Source organism: Rhinatrema bivittatum, chromosome 7, assembly GCF_901001135.1.
Source record: "Rhinatrema bivittatum chromosome 7, aRhiBiv1.1, whole genome shotgun sequence".
NCBI lineage: Eukaryota > Metazoa > Chordata > Amphibia > Gymnophiona > Rhinatrematidae > Rhinatrema > Rhinatrema bivittatum.
In genome coordinates, this window is record NC_042621.1 from 173,207,925 (window position 1) to 173,232,407 (window position 24,483).

Genomic DNA, 24,483 nt, shown 5'->3' on the forward strand with positions numbered 1-24,483 from the left:
AGAACCTGATCTGAGAAAATTTAAAAAAGAGTTAAAAACATGGGGGCAGATTTTTAAAAAGTATGCGCATGCATACTTTTGTTCATGCAACCGGCGCAAACAAAAGTAAGCCGGATTTTAAAAGATACGCACAAGGCTGCGCAAAATTGGAAGCCTGCGCGTGCCAAGTCGTGCAGCCTGCCTCCGTTCTCTCCGAGGCCGCTCCGAAATTGGAGCGGCCTCGGAGGGAACTTTCTTTCCAGCGCCCCCCACCTTCCCATCCCCTATCTAACTCGACCCCCGGCCCTAACTAATTCCCCCCCTACCTTTATTTCAAAAGTTATGCCTGTCCGAGGCCTGTCTGGATCGACATGTTCCGGTCTGGGGGCTGGTCCGGAGGCCACGTCCATGCCCCCGGAACGCCCTGGGGCCGGAACCACGACCACAGCCCCGCCCCCGGAACACCCCTGATGAAGCACCAGCCATGACACGCCCCTGGACACGCCACCGACATGCCCCCCCCCCCAGGAAAGCCCTGGGACTTACGCACGCCGTCGAGCCTATGCAACATAGGCTCAGCGCATGCAGGGGTTGGAAGGGGCAGCTTTTTGGGGGTGTTTAAGGTTGATCCCTAAGACATTGGTCGAGAGTTATTTTGAGCTCTATTTTATATGAGTGTTATTTTTACTGTTTATCTTTACTGATTCTTTTAGTAATGAACGTAGTTATCTTTTAGTCTTATTTATTTTTATTAAGATGGTTTATGTAATTTTATTCTAATTATTATGGGGCAGATTTTCAAAGGGCTACGCACGTAACCCCCGAAAAGCTGCCCCTTCCACCCCCTGCACGCCCCCGGTCGCACTTAAGTCCCGGGGCTTTCCTGGGGGGTGTGTCAGGGGCGTGTCGTGGGTGTGTCACAGTCGGTGCATCATCAGGGGCGTTTCAGAGGTGGGGCCATGGGCGTGGTTCTGCCCAGGGGCGTTCCGGGGGTATGGACGCAGCCTCTGGACCAGCCCCCGGAGCGGAACATGGTGCGCCGGCAGGCGTAACTTTTGAAATAAAGGTAGGGGGGGGATTAGTTAGGGCCGGGGGACGGGTTAGTTAGGGGAAGTAAAGGGGTGCCGGGAGGAAAATTCTCTCCGAGGCCGCTCCAATTTCGAAGTGGCCTCAGAGTGAACGGAGGCAAGCTGCGCGGCTCTGCGCGCACAGGCTGCCGATTTTGCGCAGCCTTGCGCACGCTGACCCCAGATTTTGTTTGTGCCAGTTGCGAGAACAAAAGTACGCGCGCACGTTTTAAAAATCTGCCCCTATATTTTTATTTCTTAGTTAATATGTACACCGTAGTGATAGAAACTCGTTTCTGTACAACGGTATAGAAAAACTGTACAAATAAATTAATACATATACCCACACTTCCACTCCCATATATACACACAGACTTCCACCCCCTCACATACACACACACACAATTCTCCCCACATATTCATACTTCCCCCACACATACATACTTCCTCATACACACATATACACTTCCCCCCACACACAAACTCACTCTCCCCACCTCCCCCATACACACACTCACTTCCCCCACACACACTCACTAGTATCTCCCACCTTCCCTATACACACACTCACGTCCCCCCCACACACTCATTTCTCCCCCACACACACTCAATCTTCCCCACTTCCCTCCCCACACACACACAGTCATTCACTTTCCAACCCACCCCTCCCATACACACACACGCATGCTCACTTTCCCTCCTTAGAAGCACAAGTAGTAGCAGCCTTTCAGCCAGCACAGCCCTTAGGACACCTCCTGTTTTTATAGGCTGTGCAGGCTGAGATTGCTGCTGCTGTTCTTTCTTCTGGCTAAATACTGCTTGATCTCCTGCTACCTTGTTCTTGGGCCTCTTGATTTAAATATTGATAATCTCTTGCTCCTCCGCTTTTCTTCGGCTTCGTGGGCCCAACAACATCTGGCTCCCTGCATCTTCGCCATTCTTCAGGTCCAATAGTAAGACCTCCTGCGCTTTGCTTTTCTTCAGATCCATGGCTCAAAGCTTCTCCACAGCTGATGCAACCAGCTCCTACCATGGCATTGGCATCTTCTTCCTCCTGCTAATGTGGGCCCCCAACACCACTTCTTTTCCTGGGCTCATGCCAATGGGATGAAGGCGATGCCCGTTAGGCTTCACCTGCCAGCACCCAGGTGAAGTGGGTGCTCTTCTAAGGGCACATGTGGTAAGAGGTTTTGGGAACAGAATCCGGTTTATACCTCCTGCTCTGCCTGACTATATAGAGGGCTTTGCAGGATGGAGTTCGGGTGAAGGTGGTGTGCCTGCTCTTCTTAGGGTTGCCCTACCTCCCAGCATATCTGCCTTTAGCCAAGAGCATGCTGCTCCTGCAGCCGGCGCCTCTTGTTTCTCTTGGGCCATGAAGAACAAATGTTAGCTATTTGGACCACACGGAGTTCCGTATTTATGGAGTACCCTGTGGTGTAAATAGCTGTGCAGAAACGATAGGATGAGGAACTGATGCTGGGCTGCGTGGCAGAGCAGCCCGAAAGAAATTGAGATGCCAGGTAATGCCCCCCTCCAACTGCACTTGAAGGGTTAAAATCTGGACATTTTTTCCTCTTTCCTGGTTTTCAGACCCCCCCCCCCCTAATTTCCATACAGTTTCAAGAAAATCTGGACAGTTGGCAACCCTACTCCAGCAGTGGCTGTATATGTAAAAGGACATATGGAAGCAATTTTGCATGTACTTTTCCATGTACTACAAAGAGTGATTCCTGGGGGCAGGCTGGGGATATCATTTAGTGTATGCTTTTGATTTTGTAGCTCTCCATAGCAGGCATTTATGTGCATGCCTATGCCGCATAAAGGTACACACATGTTTTGCTAATTTGCAAAGAGAACTTCTGTGTGCTAGTACCTTTTGAAAAATTAGGCTGAAATCCAAGTATACTACGTACATGCAGACTTCAGCCCTGAGCATGCTGCTATAATTTAGGCTCAGAATGTAAAAGCAGTCTTAATAAATCAGGCCTAAAGATTGATGTGGCAAACCTCAGAGGCTGACCCTCCTCTCCAAACCACTTTTCAATTTTAATGGGGACAACAGCAGGCTAGGCAGGAGAGGGGCATTCAGAGAGCTCTAGCCACTAGCTTCTAAGTTTTTAGGCTGGCTCCTAAATCCAAAGAAAATTTGTCAGGGCTTGAATTATGAAAATATTGTGAAAATATTTGCTGTCATTTTACTGAATTAAATTGCAAGACTTTCAAAGCATGTCTATAATGGCTTTTATCATGACATTGGGCCAGTGGCTTAGGACAGATTTAAAAAGGATATTTCAAGACTCTCAGACAAGTGCTTCTCAATGGTGCTTCAGATCAAGAGACACACATCTTGAGAAAGTTCTCCTTTAAACATAAACAACCTTTGAGCAACATAGAAAGCACAATGATAAAACCAATAAGTTATACAGACTTTATCAGTGGTTTTCCTGTAACTTACAGCTAAATGAAAAACTTGCATTTCCCTAGAAAAATGTGGCTGCAGCTCATTACAAAAATATTTGCTTCTCTCAGTAGTTTGCATGAAGAAAATATTCCATAATGCAATACAAATGATTTTGACATGAAGGAAATTAAACAAGTAGGAAAAATACAGATAAAAATATGTTATGGTCTGTTTTGAGCTGTTTTTTGTTTGAAGGAGGGTTAACTTAGACAAGCCTGAATGTGAAACTAGATTATATATGACATTGAGCGGTATTGAATATCCCAGTATGGAAATGCTACTTCTGAAGCCATGCTAGAGCTAAAACATGTGTTCAAATGCTTTAAGATGTCTGATTATTGGAATCATTATGTAAAACTACAGCAAGTTCTCTAAATCCCAAAGTAATATTTAATGTTTCCACTTCACACCAAATCATTCACTTTCTTCTCTGATACTGAATTATATCAATTTCTTTTTCATGTTTAGATTCGGTTGTTAGATCAAGAAACAACATTTTCAAAGCAGATTTCTCTTTATTATAAACTGTATTCCATTTTAGGTGTTCCTTATTTACTTATTTCAATTAACTCAATCAGGTCAAATCTCATTACAAGTTCAACAAAAATATACTACTTAAATGTGATAGTGAGATAGTAAATGACAAAACAGTACAGTATTTGTAACACTATTTATGCCAAAATGTATCAAAAAGCAAGGATTCATTGAGGCTATCTTTACTATTACCTGAGAGATTGCCCACTTAATATACTCTACCAGCAGAGCTACTGAAGAAAAAATATTTAATGTATTTTAGCTAAACAGAAAAAGGTGCTGCAGAGCTGGGTACTGTATTTCCCAGCTTCCAACAACTCTTCAGATAGTATTCACAACTTATCAGAGAGTGGCTGATGCCTCCGCTGCCATCTCAGTGGTGGTTGTTTGCAAAAGCTGGACACTAAATGGAGGCTTGCAGCCATTGTATGTTACTCTCCCACAGCACTAGTATAATTCTTTTGGCAAAATTGGTGTGACTCTAGTATTATCTGCACACAGTGAAGAGGTATTCGCAAACTGAAAAAATGTGGGCTATTTTATTTATATTATTATAGGAATTATAATGGAGTTAATGTAGTTGTTTTATTATTATTATTATTATTATTTATATTCAGCTTTACATGATACTTCAAAATGAGACAGCCTCATTTTGGGCTGATGTATGAAATGGCAAAGATTTTTACTGAAATGTGCTGGAACTGAGAAACATTTTTGTCTCGTTTTAATACATTAGAAAGCCCCATTATCTGTCCAGCATGGGGAACAGTTTGTGCCAGATTAATCAAATATGCCAGTTATATGAGAGTCCTCTGTTTCCTGTTATTTCTCATCCCCTCCCTTCCTGTCTCTTGCAGGGAACAAGAAGGGAGGGGGTGATGTTAGAGTGGGGAGAGCACAGTGGAGAAAAGCTATTCTGCTCCCTATCCAATCTCTCTCCTCCCCTCCCTACCATCACCACCACCACCTCTCTCTTGCAGGGAACAGAAAGAGAGAAGTGATGTTAGAGTGGACAAAGCACAGAAGAGGGAAGCTATTTTGCTCCCTAATCCAACTCCTCCCTTCTTGTCATTCCTCTCCCTGCTCCTTGCAAGGTACTTGTCTTGTTAAGATGTCAGTTAGCTGAGCATGCTGGATAGTTGAATGCTGGATAATGGGGCTTTTACTGTATTATGCAAGTTGTTTCATGGGTGTAAAATAAAAAAAAAATATGTCAGTGTGAAATTGCAGATCTTTTCACAGAATAGCCTAATTACATTTCCCTAAAGTGTAAAGACACAGAAAATCACAGCTTTGTTCTGTTTTCCACATTTAATTTTGCTACTGATGATTTGTATGATTTTTTTCAGCTCATTAATGAATTTGCATGAATTTCGAAAACAACTTTGCAAATGTAAAATTACATGCAGAATAACTGCAATGCATGTGAAAATTTTGCAAAGGTGATATTATGCACTATTTGCCATTTTTTATGTTTGTAATTGCACTTGTGAACTTATTTGTGGCTTACTGCATTGGCCCCTTTATCTGTAGAACTGTTGTTATAACATCAGTGCAGAGGTCTTTCTTCTAAAACATTGTGGAAAAACCTCCAAAAATAAGATCAAGCCAGTAACTGAGTTCTAAAATGCTGAAATATTTATAGGAATAATTTTTTAGTGCCCCAAGAAGAAGAGTTTTGCTTTCTTATTGACTGTTGGTTTATCTTAAGATAGCAAGACTTTTTAAAAATAAATCATTTTAATTTTATGATTAATAGCTTGAAAGAATCTATGCACCCATGGCAAAATTCAGATGCTGAGAAGTACTTAATTATAATATGACCAAGAGGGGGCAATTTTGAAAAAAATACAGGCCATTTGCACGTCTGCAGGTACTTTGGACCTGCAGAACTGTAAACTTATTTTCAAAATCAAAATTCTCTGAGGAGTTTCTCTTTGATAATGAGAGCTAGTGGAGAATGCAGGTATAGGGAAGCTGCATCAAATCAGGCACAAAGTAAATGGACCAAAGTATGCACATGAATTTCAAAATGAAATCCCTGATTGTATTTTTCCACTGACAATCTAACTCTGCCCCATTATTCCAATAGGTAAAAGTGTATGTTTTGAAACAATGCTCATACTTTTACCTGCACTAAAAAGAAGTGGTGGTGGTGGGGGAAAGGGGGGCAACACATTTTCTAAATACATTTTTATGTGGGTAAACACGGGTTTAGCATTGTAAAAAAAAAAAAAAATAAAACCTGAAAATTTGCCCTTGTTTGTGCTTGAACATTCCTAAGGACAGTTTGTAAAACACTATGGTCAGTGAGCAAACCAAGCAATAATAAAGAAGATAAAGCAGATATCCAACTCCAAGTAGACACAAATGACTATGACTATCAGATAAACTTAGTAGAAGTTGCCTTGGTGGGATCTCCAATCAAACAAAATCAGCAGGGAAATCAAAGATGGCAAGATTTTGGTGCCATCATTTGTGGTCTTTTCCTGTGTCACTGGCTACTACCTGTCCCATAGAACATATACTAAAGTGATCACCTCTAGCTAAGAGAGCAGGACTCTGTTCTTTTCAGAGCTACCTCCACTTTTACTCTGAGATGGTATAACATTTGGCTCACCTCAATGTATGGAGGTGGACGTGCTTCTTCAGAAGCAATCTTAGATGTGACTCAGGAGACTAAACTGGAAATTACAGAGGCAAACTGTTTGACAGTGTGACTAACAATTGCTGAGAAAGGATAGCTCTCATCTTGATTTAATGTTGTTAAACAGTTTAACACCTATTTTAAGGTTGATAAACATTCTTTAAAACTATTTTCCTATAAGAAATAAGAAGCTAGAATCTTATTTTGGTTAAAGGTGCTTAATACATTTTCTCTAGTTATAGTTCACGTTTTGAAGTACTGTATTTAATTGCATGCATAAAAAGAAGGGGCATGTGTGCAGGTTTTCATTTTGTTATTTCATACAGAAATATTTTTCTCTTATAAAACTGATATTCACTCTGCTCAGAGCTTTTGCTTTAATATAGATAAAGCTTCACAAAACAGCTCTGGCTCAAGCCACCAACTGGGCATGCTCAGTGCAGCCCCAGGTGTGATCTTTGCCCTTCTCTGAGCAACACTTGGACCAGGCAATCCATCATGGTGTTCATCCTGTCAGGGCAGGCATTCAGCTGCAGCTGTCTGTCACTCTGGTAGCTGGGACTTGCTTAAAGGCAATCCTGTCAATCTTGGCAACTACTTGGGCAAAGACACAAGGATAGTCTTGACAGATTTTATAAAGTTAATGGAAAGTACTGGAGGACTTTAGTAAAAAGGCTTAAAAATGTAGATGCATTTTGTGCTTTTACTCCGTGTTATTTTCTTCAGAATCATTTTATTAAAACATGTGGAAATCTGCTTCAGAGCTGGTCATCTCGGATGAATCTGTTGCCTTCAGAATGCTTTCCATAATAAACGTAACGGCCTTTCCTGAGAACTCCTGAAAGTAAAACAAAAAAACAAAACAAAACCCTAAGAATCAATTGACTGGCAAGTAGTACAAAAAGCAACAACATCCAATAGTATAAAACATTCCTGAAAAATAGTACAAGAGTAAACTGAAATGAAAAAATGTTTTCAGTAAAGATGGGGTATATTTCGATGCTTACCAATTATCAAAAAATTAGGTGAGTGGAACCCTTATCTGGCTAAAGAAAGCTGGTAACTTGTCACAGATATTCAGCGGGATAACTATCCCACTGAATATACTCATCTAACGTTATCCAGGTAACTTTATTTGCATAACTTAGTGGTGCCATTGAATATAAATGACTAAAATGATCTAGGTAACTTTAAACCCACCCAGCTATATTCTGAATATAGTTGGGTAAGTTGAAAAAAAAATGTTTGGGCCAGCAGTAGCCTGATTCCTCTGGAACACCCCACACCCCAAGTAAAAAAAATAATGTTCAACCCTATTGGACGTAACACCCCCTTCCCAGCTTAAAATTAGAGCCCTCACCACCCCTCAAACCTCCCAAAACTTTGTTTAATTCCTGTGGGAGGAGGTGAAGCTGTAACCTCCTCTTACCTTGTAAAGAAAAATTATGCATGGGGGAGAAGCCAGCCTCCTCTGATATCAATTTGTGCAGGCAAGGAGGAGCCAAGGGAGAAAACTGAGGAAATTCTAGCCTAGAGGACCGAAGCTATATTCTTCAGCTAAGTGTCCCTTGTTGTTCTGCCCATAACACTGCTAACTTATGCTATCTGCATAGTAATCAAAGAAATGGTAGACACTGGGGGAGGGCTGACTATATTTAAAGACATTTAGCAAAATAACTTGCAAGTTATCCAGCTAAATACAGACATTTAAATATTTAGGGCACTTATCCAACTAAACTTTAGCCAGATATCTCATCAACAAGCTAAACTTTAGCTATATAATATAGGGGCATTCTGGGGGGAATTTCTTGGAGGAGTTAAGTTATCTGTTAAGTTTATTAGCTAACTCTAATATTCAGAGTAGCTGAATAACTTAGCTAGATAACTCTGATCGTGCCAAAAAGCTGTTCTAAGGTTAGCTCGATAAAGTTATTCCTAAAATGCTGGGTTAACATGCACAGAGAGACAATTCCTAAACCAAAAGTATGGTGGTAACCTGCACAGAGCAGCAGATGCAGCTTTGAAAATTCTTGCTGACAGACTGGTTATTCTGTTTGTATGTTTTTCTGTTGTCATTTACTATGTTACCTGGCTATATCCTGAATGCTGAATATAGCCAGGTAGGTAGGTTTAAAGTTATTCTGATCCACATACCTGGATAACTTCAGAATAGCTCTCAGATATGACCAGAAAAGTTGGATAAGACAACTGCCTAATTCTTAATATCAGAATTTACTGAATATGTTATGTGGCTAACAACTCTAGCCCAGAATGTCCCCGGAATGCATCCAACATATCTGGATACATTTTATCTGGGTAATGACTCACCTGGGTAAAATTTATCTGATTAAATAGGCTGGAAATTTAAATCCCAGGGTTTTTCTGGGTAAATCAAATTTACCTGAACAACCCTTTTGAATACAGACCCAAAATTGTTTTTTGGGATTAAACACTATGGGGCAGATTTTCAAAGGGTTATAAGCGGAACTTACGCGCATATCCCCGAGAAAGTGCCCCTGCACACACCAAGCCTATTTTGCATAGGCTCGGCGTCGCGCGCAAGCCCCAGGATGCTCGTATGTCCCGGGGCTTTGAAAAAGAGGCGGGAAGGGGGCAGGATGGCGGCGGGGCACCGGTCTGGGGGCGGGACCGAGGTCTCCGGTACAGCGGCCGTGCCAGGGGATTGCGCGCCAGCAGCCGGCCAGCGCGCACAAGTTACACCTGCCAAAGGCAGGCAAAAAAGGACAACAAAGGTGGGGGGGGGATTTAGGTAGGGCTGGGGGCAGGTTAGATAGGGGAAGGTGGGGGGGAGCGGAATGGGAAAAGTCATCGGGGCTCCCCTAGGGCTCGGCGTGCGCAAGGTGCACAAGTGTGCACCCCCTTGTGCGCCCCGACCCCGGATTTTATAACATGCGCACGGCTGCGCGCGCATGTTATAAAATCGGGCGTAGATTTGTGCGTGCTGGGTTGCGCGCACAAATCTACACCCGCACTCATGGTATAAAATCTGGCCCTTTGAGCGCTATCAAGAAAATAATCCTAAAGCAAAATGTAAACTTTATTTTAAAACTCAGTCCATTTTATTCTAGCATATTTAATCAAGTACCAGGACCAGATTTATAAGGATTCTTTCCATTTTGCCCTGCAATTTCCTTTCTTATTGTCATCTTTCCCTTAGAAAGTAGCTAATCATAAAATTCAAAAGATTTAGTTCACTACAGCCATGAGCTACCATCACTCTATGGCCATGGGGGCATTATTTTCTCTAAAAGTAAGAGAGATCCATAAGCATAAACATTTTGAGATGTTACAGAATGAAACTCCTTAATATGGTGGTTGTTCAAAGCTCTGATCTTATTGGCCCATGATGGTGCTCATCTGAAGACAGTCCTTTATAATAATGTGCAATGTTCAAGATAAAGCATCGGTTTGATCATCATAGATATTTAAAAAATAAATGGATCAATACCAGTAATACAATTTCTGTTGCAATGCTGTAGCATAACAGTATCACAAATTATGGCCTAGATTTAGTAAGCTGCATTAAGGATTTAGGGATAGATTTATTAGGTGTGCACGTGCATACATGGACATGCTGATTTTATAACATGCACACGCCAGCTCGTGCATGTTATAAAATCAGCAGGCCGCGTGCACATGCGCGCCGGATTTAGTAATCTGAGCGCGCAAGGTGGGGTAGATTTTTGCTAGTTTTGCACGGTGACGCAGCCCGGCCTTCCCTACCCTCTACTCTATCCTCTCTTTATTTATTTATTTGTTTGTTTATTTTTATATACCGACATTCGATCTGAGATATTACATCGGTTTACATTCAGGTACTGTAGGTATTTCCCTATCCTCAGAGGGCTTACAGTCTAAGTTTGTACCTGAGACAATGGAGGGTAAAGTGACTTGCCCAAGGTCACAAGGAGTGACAATAGGACTCGAACCCTGGTCTCCTGGTTCTTCCCCTTCCCTTCTCCTCTCCACCCCCTAAACCCCATTGCCTACCTTTTTTTTCCTTTATTTTGTTGCTTACTGCTCCAACAGAGCAGTAGCAACTTACGAGCACCAGGATTCCATTCCTAGTACAGCGGCAAATGGCCACTGTTCCGGCCTCCTCCAGCCACGCCCCTCCCCGCCCACTGGACCGCCCCATTTCTTGAGCCCAGCACTTCTGCGCATAACTGGAGTTACGCGCGTGGTTGGGACCCTTTGAAAATACATGCGGCGCGCGCAAGGCACGGTCACACACATAACCCCCGTTTTCCCCATGCGCAGGGGTTTTAAAATTTAGACGATAATGCATGTAAATCATTGTTGGTACAACCATAACGCACTAATATTGCATGATATTTTGAATGACTTCCTCCCAGTTTGGAATCAGCTGTCTCCATGCATAAAATTTCCTAGTGCATGCAAAGCAACTAATGCATAGGCAATTCAATGCAATTAAAATAATGTGGCTGACTTAGAAAAATGTCAGCCCCATTATTTTAGTGCATTTCCGGGAGGTATAGTTATTTTTTCCTAGGGACATCAGGATGCAAACGCACATTCCTATGTCACTGAAAGTCCTACTAAACAAGCTTCAAAATAACTACACCCCCAAAAGTGCCTAAATGTCCCCAGGGGTCTTGGTAGACACTTCCCACTCCAGGGCTGCCTATCGAGGCAGCCCTGCAATACAAAAGTAAAAAAAAAATAAAATCGCATTGTGACGCCCTGCCCCAACTCAAACCCCTCCCCTTTGCACTACAACCCTCCGCCCCAACCAAAGACCCTCCATACCTTAAAAAGAAGCATTGGTGGTCCAGGGTGGGCCTGAGAGGGTATTAGCTACTTTGCAGGAGGAGGAGGAATTATGGGCCTCTGGCTCTTTAAAGCAATATTGGCTCCTACCAAGGAGGATCACCATCATGCACATAGGCTAGCTCCCATTAGCGGGCACCTCAATCCTTCACATTTAATTATTTACAATTATTTACAAAAAAAATAACCCAAACCCACCAAAATCCTTCAGATCTCATTATTTACAATCCTCCACCCTCCAGACTCCCCCGAAACTTGCCTAAAGTCCCTGGTGGTCCAGCGGGGGTCCTGGGAGCGATCTCCCGCTCTCAGGCCATCAGCTGCCAGTAAACAAAATGGCACCGATGGCCCTTTGCCATTACCATGTGACAGGGGCTATCTGTGCCATTGGCCGGCCCCTGTCATATGGTAGGAGCAATGGATGGCCCGTGCCATTTTTTAAGATAGCGCCGGCCATCCATTGCTCCTACCATGTGACAGGGACCAGCCAAGTTTGTAACTATTAAGGGTAACTTTCAAATAACTCTGCATGGCCCCATATAGAAGAAAATATGGCCACACAGAGATTTATTACAGTATTTTTATAACCTGTGCATATCAGATATGCACAGATTATCAAATATGCATTTATATTCCCTTAACATATGTGCGTATGTTTCCTTACATATGAATATCTGCAATGACTTGAAAGCGCATACTTTAAATGCTAAAATGCTGGAACAACTTGAAACAACATCAAATGATGAGGGCAAGTCATCAGATGAGATATGTAAGAAAACATTACAACTGGATCCATTTTATGGCACTGTGACTTTGATGTAAAGGATAACCTGTTTTATATTTTATTTTATCCAGTGAATTAGAAAAAAAATGGCCTGATACATTAAACCTTTTCATCAAGGAAACATTTAGTCTAACTTAAATGTTTTCCTCTGTACATATCCCCCGCAGAGAAAGCATTTACACACAGGGAAAGAATGAGACAGCCAGGCTTTTGTAAAGCTATCAAAGAGAAATGATCTTGCTCAGATTTGCGGAGATATAGTTTGAAGGCCAAGATTTTAAAATGATATGAAATACATTCTGATTTCGTCCTATCCCTCCTAGTGCTGAAGTTACTTTGGCTGTGCTAATTTGGCTTGTCTGAAGTCTGCTCTATCAAACTGTCTCCATAACAGACAAATGTGTTGGCCCCCTTTATTTTATTATAAAGAGTATATACTTCTCATCAATGACTCAGAGTTTAATATCAAAGGAATTTGAATTTCTTCATGTTACAAATATGCTGATACAAGTTTAGCAATTTGTGATCTGAAACTGTGGTTGAGCATCAGAATATACCATCAATGAGAGCTCATAACACTATGAAACTAAAATCATCTTTCTATCTATGTATCCGTGTACGTGTGTAAATAGAGAGATAGATAGACAGATATAACACGCTTGGCTGTAATCCTTCATAAACCTAGCTACAATGGATGGTGTTTGTAAAGTAAAGTGGGTGGCTGGTGGCATACATTCTACCAATCCCCAACATGGCTAGCTATGGGAGATGGTGAAGACTACAGTCCGGTGGATAGCTGTTTGTGTGTATGCACAACCCACCCATTTTTGAGAGACTGGTGTTAAGCTTCACATCTCCAGTATAGTGTAGCTAGGGGCGTGTACATGTGTGCACCAGCACGCCCCTGTAACTGCCAGACCCAGCTCAAATATATGCCTGCCATGGGTATGGGCTCCAGCAATCCAATGAAACAGCCCTGAAGTGCAGACCAGCTGTAGTTCCAGCATATGCAAAGAGCAAAAAGAGGACTGGCATAGCAGAAGCAGGTCACAATACATGGCTGGACACAGCATCATATGATCACCCACTGCCCCCAAGCATGTACACTTGCTGCTTTGCCCCAAAAGCCATCTAAACCCATGTCACCTACCCTTGCATATCCAGTACAACCACCACAGTTGCTCATATCACACATCTCCCTCCACACATACGCATCCCTGGCCACTCATGACACATTCACTCTCCATAATCTCAACCCAGTTTTCTGCTCAGAACCATCACCCTCTCTTACAGTCTTCCATATTGCCCCACTCATACACACAAAACTCTTTAGCCCCCTTATTCAAATCCACTACCCCCCACTGCTTTACTTTACACACACATTCCATTATCCTTCAGCACACATGTCCAGGCTGCCATAGCCACTCAGACCCGCCGAGCCACACAATCCCCACCAACACCACAGCTTGCCACAAACACTATCTCCATACTCACCCTGCATACCATCCCACATCTGTTACAGCTTTACACATAAATCCATTTACATATCTCCAGCTACTCATACATGCATACATCCTGCATGCACCTACTAACTCTCTAACCAGCCCTTACTTCACCAGTCATTCTGACAATCTCCAGCTACCATACTCATCAGCTACCATACTCATCTACAACAAATCCTTCAACCGCAGAGTGGTTGGGAATGTCCTGGGACCAGGCTGGGTAGGACAAAAGGGAGTGCTGGGATCAGGCTGGGGCAGAAGGTCAGGATGTGTTAGAGTAAACTGGGAAGAAGAAAGGTCAGAGTGTGCTGGATTTGGGTTGGAGAAAATGAGTCAGAGTAGGCTGGGCTAGTGAAGAAGGAAGGGGGGAGGCTATACTAGGAGTGGGTTAGGGAGAGAGATCAAAGTATGTTAGGGACAGGCTGAGGAAAAGGGAAGGAATTTCTGGGGTAGGGCTGAGAAGGGTGAGGGTATACTGACATCTGACTGGGGAGGAGGACAGTAATAGGGGCCTCCAGGGAATTTCATTGGGTTTCAACTAAGATATGTAACACTTGCGACACTTGTAGTAATGGAACCTGAATCTGGCAAGTCTCCCTTTTATTGTGATCAAACTTCATGAGTATTGTTATTATGAAATCCCCACAAGGCCCTGTTTCACCTAGACTGGCTTCCTCAGGGGGAACTCTTGGAGTGAAAGAGGTCACATAGTATGAATGCCGTATATGCAAAGTTAGGTGTGGAATATGGGAATGAGAACTACTAGCATGATGCTGCCTCTAAAGGAGAGATGTTCAAAGGTAAAATATACACCAGCTGAAGTAAGATTTCTGAGAGTCGGGAGTGAGTGCCCAAAATGGGGTTCCAAATCGGCAAACAAGCCCTCTGGTCAATATGACTTTAATGGCAAAGAAGAGTAGAGTGTTTGTGATAATACCATCCCAGATCCCACAAAATGGTGAGACGGTGACTTCAAAGAAGGTTTGGGTAATATACCAATCAATAGAGTAGTTCACGGAGGATCTGTACATTTGTTTGGCATGACCTTCCTCATGCAGCTTCTGTGACAGGAACCAAAGTGAGATATATATACATATATGGATGTATAAATATATATAGATATATATCTTGGAATGACTGAAAAAGAATTCCTAAACAAGAAGGAAATTGTCATTATGCCACTAAGCAAATCCATGGTGAACAAAAATCTTGAATATATTGTGCAGTACTACCCTGTCTAAAAAAAGCCAAAATACTAGGGGCGACACATACAGTGTAATTAGAGATATGTAAAAACTTCCACATCAGGAAAGACCCAAAAATCTATGACTCTTCAACTTGAGACAATTATGAGGAAATATGATAGTGGTATATTCTATCACGAAAAGTATAGAAAAAGTAAATAGAAAACTAAGGGTCAATTCTTCCTCCTTCCCCATCTGATTTTGGCTTCCCAGAGTGAATGTCATATTGGATTTTCCTAAATATTTAGTGTTACAAACTAGTGATGTGCATTCATTTTAAATGAATTAGACAATTTCAACGAAATACAAAGTTAATGCGCACTTATAAAAAATGTTAACAATAAGTTACAAAATGTTTCAGTTGGGGAGTAGGTTGTTAGAGGTATGTTTCTGGATTCCCATTGGCTGTCTCCTTACTGTCTCTTTAAAAGGAAAGAACCAATGGGAATGCAGAATCATACCTCTAGCTAATGAACTGCCCCCCAATTGACACTTTTTAACTTATTAATATTTTTTGTTAGTGCATGCTAACAACCAGTTAGTGCACCCTAAGTCCTATTAGGGTGCACTAACTCTGGAATTAGAAAACTAGGTAGTACGCACTAACAGGAATTAATGCGCACTAACAGAGTTAGTGTGCTCTAAGCCCCATTAGAGCACACTAACTCCAAAGTTAGAAAACTGGTTAGTGCGCACTAACATGACTTAGTGCACACCAACATGGAGTTAGGGTGCACTAAACCCTGTTAGTGCACTCTAACAGTGAAAAGAGAGAAACACACAAAGAAAAAACCCTGAACCACAGGAAAAACGAAATTTCCTGTGGGGGCCCAAAAACGAAGCCTGAACCAATAAAACAGAACAATGCACATGCCTAAAACATTCCAAAAGCTATTTGCAGGGATATGAATACAAATATTTGGCAGGTGCAGGAGCTGGAGTCCACCTCAACTTTCCATTATTAGTCTCCTTTTCCCCATCACTGTTATTTTAAAGGATTAGCCACTCATCTAGACACACGGAAGACTATATTTAATCACCTGATGAGTAGGCAAGTTACCTAATAACTTGTGTAGGTAATGATTCTCCTGGAAAAGATTTAGTAGAGAAGCGAGGCGGGGGGGCAGGATTTCAAATCTCAGGATATGTTCAACAAACTCCAAAAGTTTGCCAGACAAAGCCCAGGAAGATTGTTTCTCCCCAATCTGGACTTGGACCTGGACCCATAGCTCCTCTGGTTGATTCTAACCACACAAATGGAGGATTGTCTACTCTAGGTACTACCAGATACATTATCAGGTACTTAACAGATCTGGGGCACAGGCCCATGGATCCTCCTATTTCCACCTCCCCCAATTTAGATAATTAAACTGAACAATTACAATCACTGCCTCCCTCAAAGAATGATCCTGCAAAAACACATAAGACATTATACTTAACACAAAAATTATCTACTTTGGGATTTGATGGGTACTTCTGAATCAGACTGGCCATTGTCAGAGACAAGATGATGGGGTCACTATAGCATATCTTATTCTAATTTTCTGTTAACAGTACAGAAAAATAAAAACAAAGCCATTGTACAAGAGAAAGTAAAACATATGAATCTTTTAATTAACACCGCAAAGAGAAAAATGCCACATGGTCTATAATTGTTTCTTTTCCATAACATATTTCTCAAATTTACATCCGTACAATGTACATACTTGTTTTCTATTCCCCACCTCAGCCTAATGCCCATCTGGAAACGATAAGAATAGAACAGAATCACACTATAAACTCTGCCCCTCCAGTTAGGTTGATTTTAAAAGTTGTTGCTCGTGCAAAAATGCCCACATACATGCATGTGTGCCGTGCTTGAGCAAGGCAGATTTTAAAAAGTTTCAAAATATGTGTATATCTTCCTTTGGGTACAAAAGGAATAAGGGGGCAGAAAAGGGGCGGGGCATGGGCGTTCTAGGGTGGGGCCAAGGCTTATGCACGTAACTCTGAATTTTAAAACCAAAAACCAAAGCACGCATACACTAGATATCCACGTAACTTTACTGCTGTTCCTAATGAGGAGCAAGAGCAAGTCTGTAGATCTTAAGTGTTAAGGCTTATAGAACAGGATGAGGGGTCCAGATCTACTAGGAGGTATATAGGATGAAGAACTAGAGAGGTCTGAAAGACCTCACTATTAACTGGACAAACTGGTGGAGTAATTGCAAAACTGGGACCGTGCCTCGCATGAGCATGTTTTAAAATTCGCTGACATACATGCATAAAAGCCAACAAGGTCCTATGAAGACACAAGCGCTAGCTATGCTCGAATAACCTCTTAAAATTAGGAGCATACTTACACATGACTGGTGCATTTTTAAACATGTCAGCTAGATTTTAAAAGCAGTACTCACACAAAAACGGCTCCATACATGCTTATGCAATGTGAATTTTAAGAAGCCAGGAAATACGTGCGTTAAGAATAAGGAGGCAGAAAAGGGGTGCTTCCAAGATGTATATATGTAACCGCTGAATTTTGCAAGGCTGATCATGGCAGCGCATGCCAAGTAATGCAGGTAACTTTACTACTGGTCCTGATGAGGCACAAGTCTGGAGAATTTGGGTAAGAGAGTGAGGGAGAGACTGACCTTATAACAGATAAATGTCCCCCGACATGGTGACCATGTTTCGCCACGAAGGCTGCATTGGGAGGGACCATAAAATGTCATTCAAACAGCCTTTAGGAGCATCTCTAATTTTTAATGTAGGTGTTCCATTTTATGGTCCCTCCCAATGCAGCCTTCGCGGCAAAACATAGTCACCGTGTCGGGGGGCATTTACCTATTATAAATTGATTGTTTTATCCAAGATTTTGGAGTTCTGCATCATTCTATGAAATACATTGTAAGGACTCACTTATAGTGTTCATGCTCTCCCTTTCGTTCTGTTTCAATACAGAGTGTGTACTGTATCTCCGTTGCTCTTGTGGTTAGACTTTTTTTTAACAGCAACATAAAATCCTTCCACTACCAGGCACATTGTCAACCAATACAAAACTACATTAAGAACCTATATAACAAATCTGCCAGACCAAACCAGCAGTACTCTCTAGGACTCAAACATAAACAACCCTACCTATGAAAAGCCCACACAAAAAATATTACAGCAGGCCCAAGAACACCAATAAACTTCCTACTGCTAAAATAAAACTAACCAAACTGCTATAGATGCTCACACCTCCCTGCCCCATCCGTAGCCTGGCATCACGCTGCAGGAGAGTAGCATTGGCAGCCTGGTGCTCCTAACCCACTCCTGCCACAGAAACCTCTCTCTTCACAGAACTGTTTGAAATGCATGGTGCTCTCTATCTATGGCACACCATGTGGTTCAAAGAGCTGACTGAACCAAGTAACCAAACCAAGTAATCAAATATGTGTTCACTTTTCCATTGCAGCCACACAAGATATTTTGGATGGGGGGGGGGGGGGGGACCTTGGAATTTTAATGTATTTCTAAAATATTTTAACTGTTTGAATGTGTCTATATAAATGTTCTTAATGCTATGAAAATGGGGTGGTGTGTTGGCTCCCTTAAAGAGTGTGGGGTTAGGTGACTGGAAGAAACTGTACTTGCTGGAGTTATAAAACTGGGAGGGAATTTGCCCTTTCTTATGTTGGAGTTTGAGTGAGAGGCACCACCAGGATGTAGTGGGACCATGCCGGTATAGAATGGATCCCTGCAGGGGCTTTTCTCCTCAAGGGAAGAGGCCTATGGAGTGGAGTGGAAGAGAAGTTTCCTCCTCTTGAGGAAAAATCCAGGAGTTAAGCGTGAAGAAGGGGTGCTTCCTTTTTTTTTTTTTAGAGGAAATGGCCAGGAGGAAGATGAAAGGTGTTGTTCTTTCAGTAAGAATGCAATGCCCTATGAAGGTCTATTATGTGAAAAGCACCAGGGAGATTTGCACATTGCAGGATGGAAGAAGTGAAGAAGCCTGAGTGTAAGGTTGGGTGACCTGGTGTCATGAGTGAATCCTGACCAAAATATTTATGGCCCTCCTGTATGAGAGTCTAGTATTTGAAGGGAGGTTGTACCTCTCCCATGTGTTTAGAGAGAGTTGTGACACGAAATGAAAAAGAACCTTATTGGGTGAGAATGGGAGAATTATAACTGTAAGGGATGCATTGTAATCCTTATATTCCTGTAAACTGTTGGTACGGGGAGTTAGGAGATCTAATTGATGTTCAAGTGAAGGCTGAAAGTTTATTACTTTTATCCTGTGGGGTGCCAGATGGTATATAGCTGGGAAAGATTTGCATTGACTGTAGTATCCCATGAATTCTGAGTATTGAGTATTTATATGCCTAACCTAATTTATTCCTGTACACAGTGGACAGTTTATAACCAGAAATAAAATTAAGAGTTGTGTTTTTCTAAAAGTGATATGACTCTGTTTAATGCTATATGATGTGGTTAGTGCAGTTAGTGTAGCTGTGTTTAAAAAAAGGATTGGATAAGTTCTTGGAGGAGAAGTCCATTACCTGCTGATAATTAAGTTGATTTAGAAAATAGCCACTGCTATTACTAGCAACAGTAACATGGAATATATTTAGTTTTTGGATACTTGCAAGGCTCTTATGGTCTGGATTGGCCGCTGTTGGAAACAGGATACTGAGCTTGATGGACCCTTGGCATGTTCTTATGATTTCAGTACTGAGGGATAGTTCTTGGCATGTTCTTATGATTTCAGTACTGAGGGATAGTTCTTGGCATGTTCTTATGTTCTTATGATTTCAGTACTGAGGGATAGCTATAGGTGCCAAGGTTCATGGAGGGGTGGATGGTGATGGTTCTCCCTGACCAGTCCAGAGATAGTAAATTACCCTTGCTGTCTCTATTTCGGTCTACTTTGCCATCTGCATGACTCATAAATTGAACTCACTAAATACATTTGGGAGATGGACCTTTACTCCAATAGCGGAAATCCTCCCATCATTTTATGTTCCCTAGGGTGGGGTTACAATAGTAACAAAGTAAATGATGGCAGATAAAGACCCAAATGATCCATTCAGTGAGGGAACGCTAGATCCAGTTAGCAGGAGGAGTAGATTAGAAGCTGCTGGTACCACTCTTCTGCTGGCCGGGGGTGGGTCACAGAGAGGAGGAGGAAGTGAGGGAGTTGGGGCAGGGTAGCAGTAGCTGGCCTGAACCATCATTTGGGGAAGCCATTTCTTTAGAGCAGAATCTATCAGGCCAATGAAATATTGTGCGCTCAGGCTAGTGCACAGGTTAACCCGCAGTTGGATGTTCGTCCATAACCTCTGATGCAATAAGGGGATCAGCATGTCCAAAACACATATCCAAACAGCTAATAGTGCTCATCACATATAAATGACATGTTGATGAGGCTTTTATTTATTTATTTGTTTAAAAGCACTTATTACCTGTCCTTCCTATGTTTAGAGCAGAGTACAAAAATGAATAAATAGATGTTCGGGTGGGGTACAATATAAAACATTCACAGCCAAAGGAAAAAGTACCCCCTTATTTAAAAAATAACCATGCGCCTGACGCACACATTTTAACCCACAAAATGCCAGCCTCTGAAGCTAGCATTAAGTCCTGAGGAGCCCCAAACATTTAACAGAAAAGCAGAAAATACTGCTTTTCTGTGGTTCCTCCGACTTAATATTGTGGTGATACTAAGTCAGAGAAACCACAGAAAGCAGCAATGTTTAAAAAAAAAAATTCAAATAAAAATGTTTTGATGATGGTCAGCTTAAGAAAATGGACGCTCAATTTATAAGTGTCTAGATTCCTAACCCATGGCTGTGGATGGATGCTCATAAAATTGAGCATCCATTTTCCTAACCTGCGCACAGCCATTCTCCTGGGTGCCTGATGCCGAGGAGGCACCAGGGACACACAATTTCCCCTAGCACCTCCTTTTTAATGCAGCAGCTCATTAGTCCACTGCATCATGCACCCAGGAGAAGTGAATGGATGTGCATTAGGAAAGCAGGCGCTCAGTCATGAGTGTCCATTTTTCCCATGCATATGTTTCATCGGCCTTTCTGTGAGCAGTGAAAATGCATCTTGATGACAGTGGGGCCTCCTTAACTGCAGAGTAGATTATGGAAAAATTGAAAGTGATTTACTGTGTATATGTTTCATTGTTTTTATGTTATGCATGTATTTTGCATGCTGCCTTGGGCAATTTTTTTCAAATCGAGGAGGCGAGTAATAAATATGTAAAGTAAGTAAGTAAATAAACAAATAAATCATTTTGTATGTAGAAACTTACAGCAAAGGCTAGATTCCCCTTTAAGGAGCCACATCACAGACACTAACCATCACTGTAAGCTTTAAAAAAATATAACTTATTTTAATGCAGTTTAGGGGGCCCCACTGTATTCAAGATGCCTCTTCTCTGCTCACGTAGATACTGCTGCTATCACTGGCAGGAAATATTTCTTATGGAAAGAGTGGTGGCTTCCTGGAAGAGGTGGTGAAGATGAGAACAGTAACAACATTCAAAGGGGCAAGGGACAAACACAGAGGGGCCCTGCTAGCTAGGGAATGGAAATTAAGAAATGTGGCATCTTTTCTAGTACACCTTGGGGGAGCCTGCACGGAGCGGTGGTTGCTACTTCCCTTAACATAAGGCTTGGGGAAGCCTAAATGGCAGTTGCTAGCTTGCTACTACCCCCAAAAAACCCCCAACTTGCTGGGCAGAGTAGATGGACTGTATTGGTCTTTATTTGCTGTCTTTCACTTTGTTACTACTGTATGTTACCTGGGCCTGCATTCATCTGCAGCATCCAGAATCAATTGGGGATTATAAAAATGCCATGGAGATTAGAGATGTGAATCGTGTGCCAGATCGTCTTAACGATCAGGTTCGGCTGGGGGGGGGGCGGGAAATCTGATCGATAAGATATGTGAATTGGAATCGTTTCCGATTCCAATTCACATCGCTAATTTCTTTTTTAGGGAGGCCCGCGCCGCTAAAAAAAAAACCCACCCGACCCTTTAAATCGACCCCCTTTAAAGATGGCGCCGGCCATCCAGTGCTCCTACCATGTGACAGGGGCCAGTCAATGGCACAGATACCCTGTTACATGGTAAGGGCAAAGGGGCATCGGCGCCATTTTTTTTTAGCGCAGCTGATGCCTGGGAACGGGAAATCGCTCCCCGAGGCCCCCCTGGACCACCAGGTAATTTTTAAAGGTTTTGGGGGGGTCGGGAGGGTGGGGGAGGCTAAGGGGGGTCGATTTAAAGGGTCGGGTGGGTTTTTTTTTTTTATCGGGCCATCGGCGCCATTTTAATTAGTGGCAGCCAAAATGGCACCGATGGCCCGAGAGCGGGAGATCGCGCCGGGACCCTCCCCATTGGACCACCAGGTAATTTAACATTTTGGGGGGGTTCGGGAGGGTGGGGGAGGGTGAGGAATTGGTTTTAAAGGGTCAGGGTGGGTTTAGGGGTTGTTTTGGTGTGCCGGTTTTCCCGCCCTCCCCCAAAGAATTCCCGTGCCCTATTTAACGATTTAGGATGATTTATGACGATAAATCGGGGGCATTTGTATTGTATCATGCACTCTGACGATTTAGGACGATTTTAAAATTATCTGACGATAATTTTAATCGTTCAAAAACGATTCATATCCCTAATGGAGATGAGAGAGGATTAGCTAGGAAGATGGGAAAGGGCTGGAGGGGGTGAAAAAGGGGATGTCTGGGAAGATGAGAGGAGCTATAGGATATAAGAGGGGATCAGCTGGAGGGGCAGAAGTTGAGAGAGGGGATCAGCTAGAGTGTGGGGAGGGTAAGAGTGAAGTGATATTAGAGGGGAACTGCATCCCTACTGATTTGGTCATCTCTGGGGTTATATAGATTTTCAAGTGGTAAAATGAGGTCACACTGACCTAGGGCATCTAATATCTTTACACTGCTCTTGGGATGGCAGTGGTGGGTAAAATGGTGTGATATAAGGTAAAAAAAAAAATATACAAGTTTTCCTAATGGTGGGGCTGGCAGTTACTAAGTAATTGTAGTTTTCCTAACTGTTCTAATGGGATGTTGTTGGCATTTTTATATTTGGGATAGTCTAGTTGCACTTCACTTTGGCATAGTTTCCTAGTAATAAAAGACTTTTTTTTTTTTTTTTTAAATAGTCATGTGAAAGGACGAAGGTGGAAAATTTACTCCACATGTTCAAGTGTTGGAAGTTGTCAACCCTAGATGTAGAGGAAGGAAAATCTACAAGTGCCTAATATGTCAGAGAGTAGGGACTTGTAGATACAAGTCTGAGACTACTGATACAAATGCAGAGTGCAGCTCTTGCATCCTGTCACTGTCCACGTCTTTATTTAAGTCTCTACATCATGGATTGAGCCAGTGCAGACAGGTACATCAGCTGTTTGCAAGACACTGTTTGCTACAGCTCAGTAGAATCAGGAAAGTGAGTCTGAGTCTGGCAGTGATGAAAGTCAGATATCATTGACTTGTAGTGCTCTGGTCTGCCTGTTACCCAGGAACTAACTGGGAGGGTTTCCCTGACAAATATCAATGGGTTTCTGAGATGCATGAAAAGGAAGAGAAGTATCAATCTGCAGGGAATATTTCTTGACATAAATTTGTTGATAAGAGTTTGCACAGGTTAAGAACAGAGGAAACCTGTGGTGACTTTTCAATATGGGGTAATCTGCATGGATCTGCTATGACAACCCTAAAAAAAGGAGAGGGGGTAATGTGCATGGAGTAGGAATTACAATCATAAACACCTTGCTGGGCAGACTCGTTACTCATTTACTATATTACTATGAAGACATCACTGGCTGCTGAAATAGTATTATCTCAAAAAATTGCTAAAGGATGTATTTACTAGGCTGTGTTAACATATTAATGCTAGAGATGTGAATCGTGTCCTCGATCGTCTTAACGATCGATTTCGGCTGGGAGGGGGAGGGAATCGTATTGTTGCTGTTTGGGTGTGTAAACTATCGTGAAAATCGTTAAAATCGTGAGCCGACACACTAAAACCCCCTAAAACCCACCCCCGAAGCCGTTCAGTGGCGGTCCGGAACCCCCGGGGGTTCCGGACCGCCGCTGAACGACCTCCTGCAGTCGATCTCCTGCCGGCGCCATTTTCCCTTACGGAAAATGATTCGTGGCAAGAAATCGCTTCCTGAACCCCGCTGGACTCCCAGAAACTTTTGGCCAGCTTGGGGGGGCCTCCTGACCCCCACAAGACTTGCCAAAAGTCCAGCGGGGGTCCGGAATGACCTCCTGCGTCGAATCGTTTTTGTCTATGGCCGCCGCCATTTTGCGGCGGCCATTTTGCAAAATGGCGCCGGCTGAAGACAACAGGATTCAATTGAGGGGGCCGTTCTGGACCGCCGCCGTTCTGGACCACCGCTGGATCCCCAGGTAATTTAAAGCATTTGGGGGGGGGGGGGTTCGGGAGGGTGGGGGGTTT

At 42.6% G+C, this 24,483-nt stretch overlaps 1 protein-coding gene across 1 annotated transcript in view; it reads right to left on the reverse strand.

Moving 5' to 3' along the window:
- Positions 1-3,578: 3,578 nt before the first annotated feature.
- The window catches only part of LRMDA (leucine rich melanocyte differentiation associated), a 2,937,053-nt gene continuing 2,916,148 nt past the window's right edge, over positions 3,579-24,483 (reverse strand). Inside the window, exon 8 of the mRNA XM_029609518.1 lies at positions 3,579-7,526. Within this exon, the coding sequence (XP_029465378.1) occupies positions 7,447-7,526 (80 nt within the window). The 3' untranslated portion in view covers positions 3,579-7,446. The remainder of the gene's footprint in view (positions 7,527-24,483) is intronic.